Source organism: Amphimedon queenslandica, unplaced genomic scaffold (genome assembly GCF_000090795.2).
Source record: "Amphimedon queenslandica unplaced genomic scaffold, v1.1 AMPQUscaffold_10071, whole genome shotgun sequence".
Lineage (NCBI taxonomy): Eukaryota > Metazoa > Porifera > Demospongiae > Haplosclerida > Niphatidae > Amphimedon > Amphimedon queenslandica.
Window position 1 is genome coordinate 3,521 of NW_003549658.1, and position 1,612 is coordinate 5,132.

General features: G+C 36.8%; 1 protein-coding gene across 1 annotated transcript; it reads right to left on the reverse strand.

Moving 5' to 3' along the window:
• Window positions 1-280: 280 nt before the first annotated feature.
• LOC100632138 (mutS protein homolog 5-like) lies at window positions 281-1,121 on the reverse strand. Its single transcript, XM_020006328.1, has 4 exons — window positions 946-1,121; window positions 736-859; window positions 496-573; window positions 281-366 (listed from the first exon to the last, which is right to left on the reverse strand). The coding sequence occupies exons 1-4, from the start codon at window positions 1,072-1,074 to the stop codon at window positions 281-283; spliced, it is 417 nt and encodes a 138-aa protein (XP_019861887.1). The 5' UTR covers window positions 1,075-1,121.
• Between the last annotated feature and the right edge of the window lie 491 nt (window positions 1,122-1,612).

The following is a 1,612-nucleotide window of genomic DNA, read 5'->3' on the forward strand; positions in this document are numbered from 1 at the left end:
TTTTTTAATTTTTTATGTTCTTGTAGTACAGGGACTTTGCCCGATTTTTGAGTAATTTTAAAAGTTCATAAAAATCCAACTTTGATTGGAATTAGCTCAAACTTTCTACGCAACACAAGTACATGTATATGTATCAGAAAAAAATATAAAAACGAAGAATTTTCTCCTTTTCAATTTTGAAAAAATTGGGCCCATGACCCTGTAGTATAGTACAGGGACTTTGGCCCGATTTTTGAGCCATATACTTGTATCATGGAATGGAATAGTAAATACGTGCATATTACTTACTAAACTCAACACTTGGAAGAACTTCAACTGAAATACTACAAGCAAATATACTACCAGTATCTCCCTCAGGACTAGAACCTATTATAAAGAAATTGCTGTTAAGAAGAGTCTTGCATGAATAAGACACATTTAGAATTTAAAAGCTGTGGATTTAAGGTAAATATTTAGGCACAACATCTAACTACAAGTAGTAGATCTAAGACTTACAGTCTTTCAGTATCTGTTGCATGTTTTCGTTTTGTTTAGAGCTAGATAATACAATGCTTGGCTCCACTTGCATTATAACTGCGAAATAAATAAATAAAAGTAAATGAATTGCAAATCAGAAATTATATATAAACTCAACACTTGGAAGAACTTCAACTGAAATACTACAAGCAAATATACTACCAGTATCTCCCTCAGGACTAGAACCTATTATAATAGTCAGTAGATGCATGTAGCTACCTCGTTTAAGGATCTCATAGTCTTTAGTTTCAGCTACATCCAGCATTATACACAACTGGCCAGACTCAGTGTCATAATAGGACAGACCCAAGCAGCCACCATTGTACAGGACACTCATTATTAACTAGAAGGGAGGGGGAGAGGTAAAAATGAGAAGAGAAGCAGAATTTTTTAACTGAAAGAAGGCAGCTTTTATCTGCTGCAGCTAACCTGTGATTGAATGGACTCTTCGTCAGTTGTGTCCCATATCGAAGTCTTTGGTATTTTTGACGGTTTCTGAACCACATCTCCTTCTCCCAACTGATCTTCATCAACTCCAGCTGAGCTACAAGACGCCATGCTAATTTCTAAAAGGAGTGGTCTGACACGTGAACGCACGTGGGGTGGGCTTGAAGGCTGAATTTATGATTTTCCAATAAAAAATTCAAAAAATAAATATTAAAAAAAATAAATATTAAATAATTATTTAATATAGCATATCATTTAATTCGATTATAATCTCAGACATTTTGAGTCGTTTTGCAGGATCTGTCACCACACAGTGTTGAATGAGAGATTTGAAAGGTACTTTACGGACATTATCAATCAGACCGATCCTCTCGTGTGGTAATGGTATACGACGTGTCACCATCTCTAAAAGAAGAACACCATAACTGTAGGCATCCATTGCAGGAGAATGATCTATTGGATTGGCTGCTTCGGGTGCTGAGTATACAGGATTCCCTGGATTCGAAGTATTTCCAATGAGAGGCTGAAGATTAGCTGAGCCATAATCGGAAAGCTTAGCTCTCCACCCACTGCCATAGCCACCTCCCATTGATTGAAGGAGTACGTTAGCACTGCTGACATCTCTGTGTAGGATAGGAGGCTTGCAGAG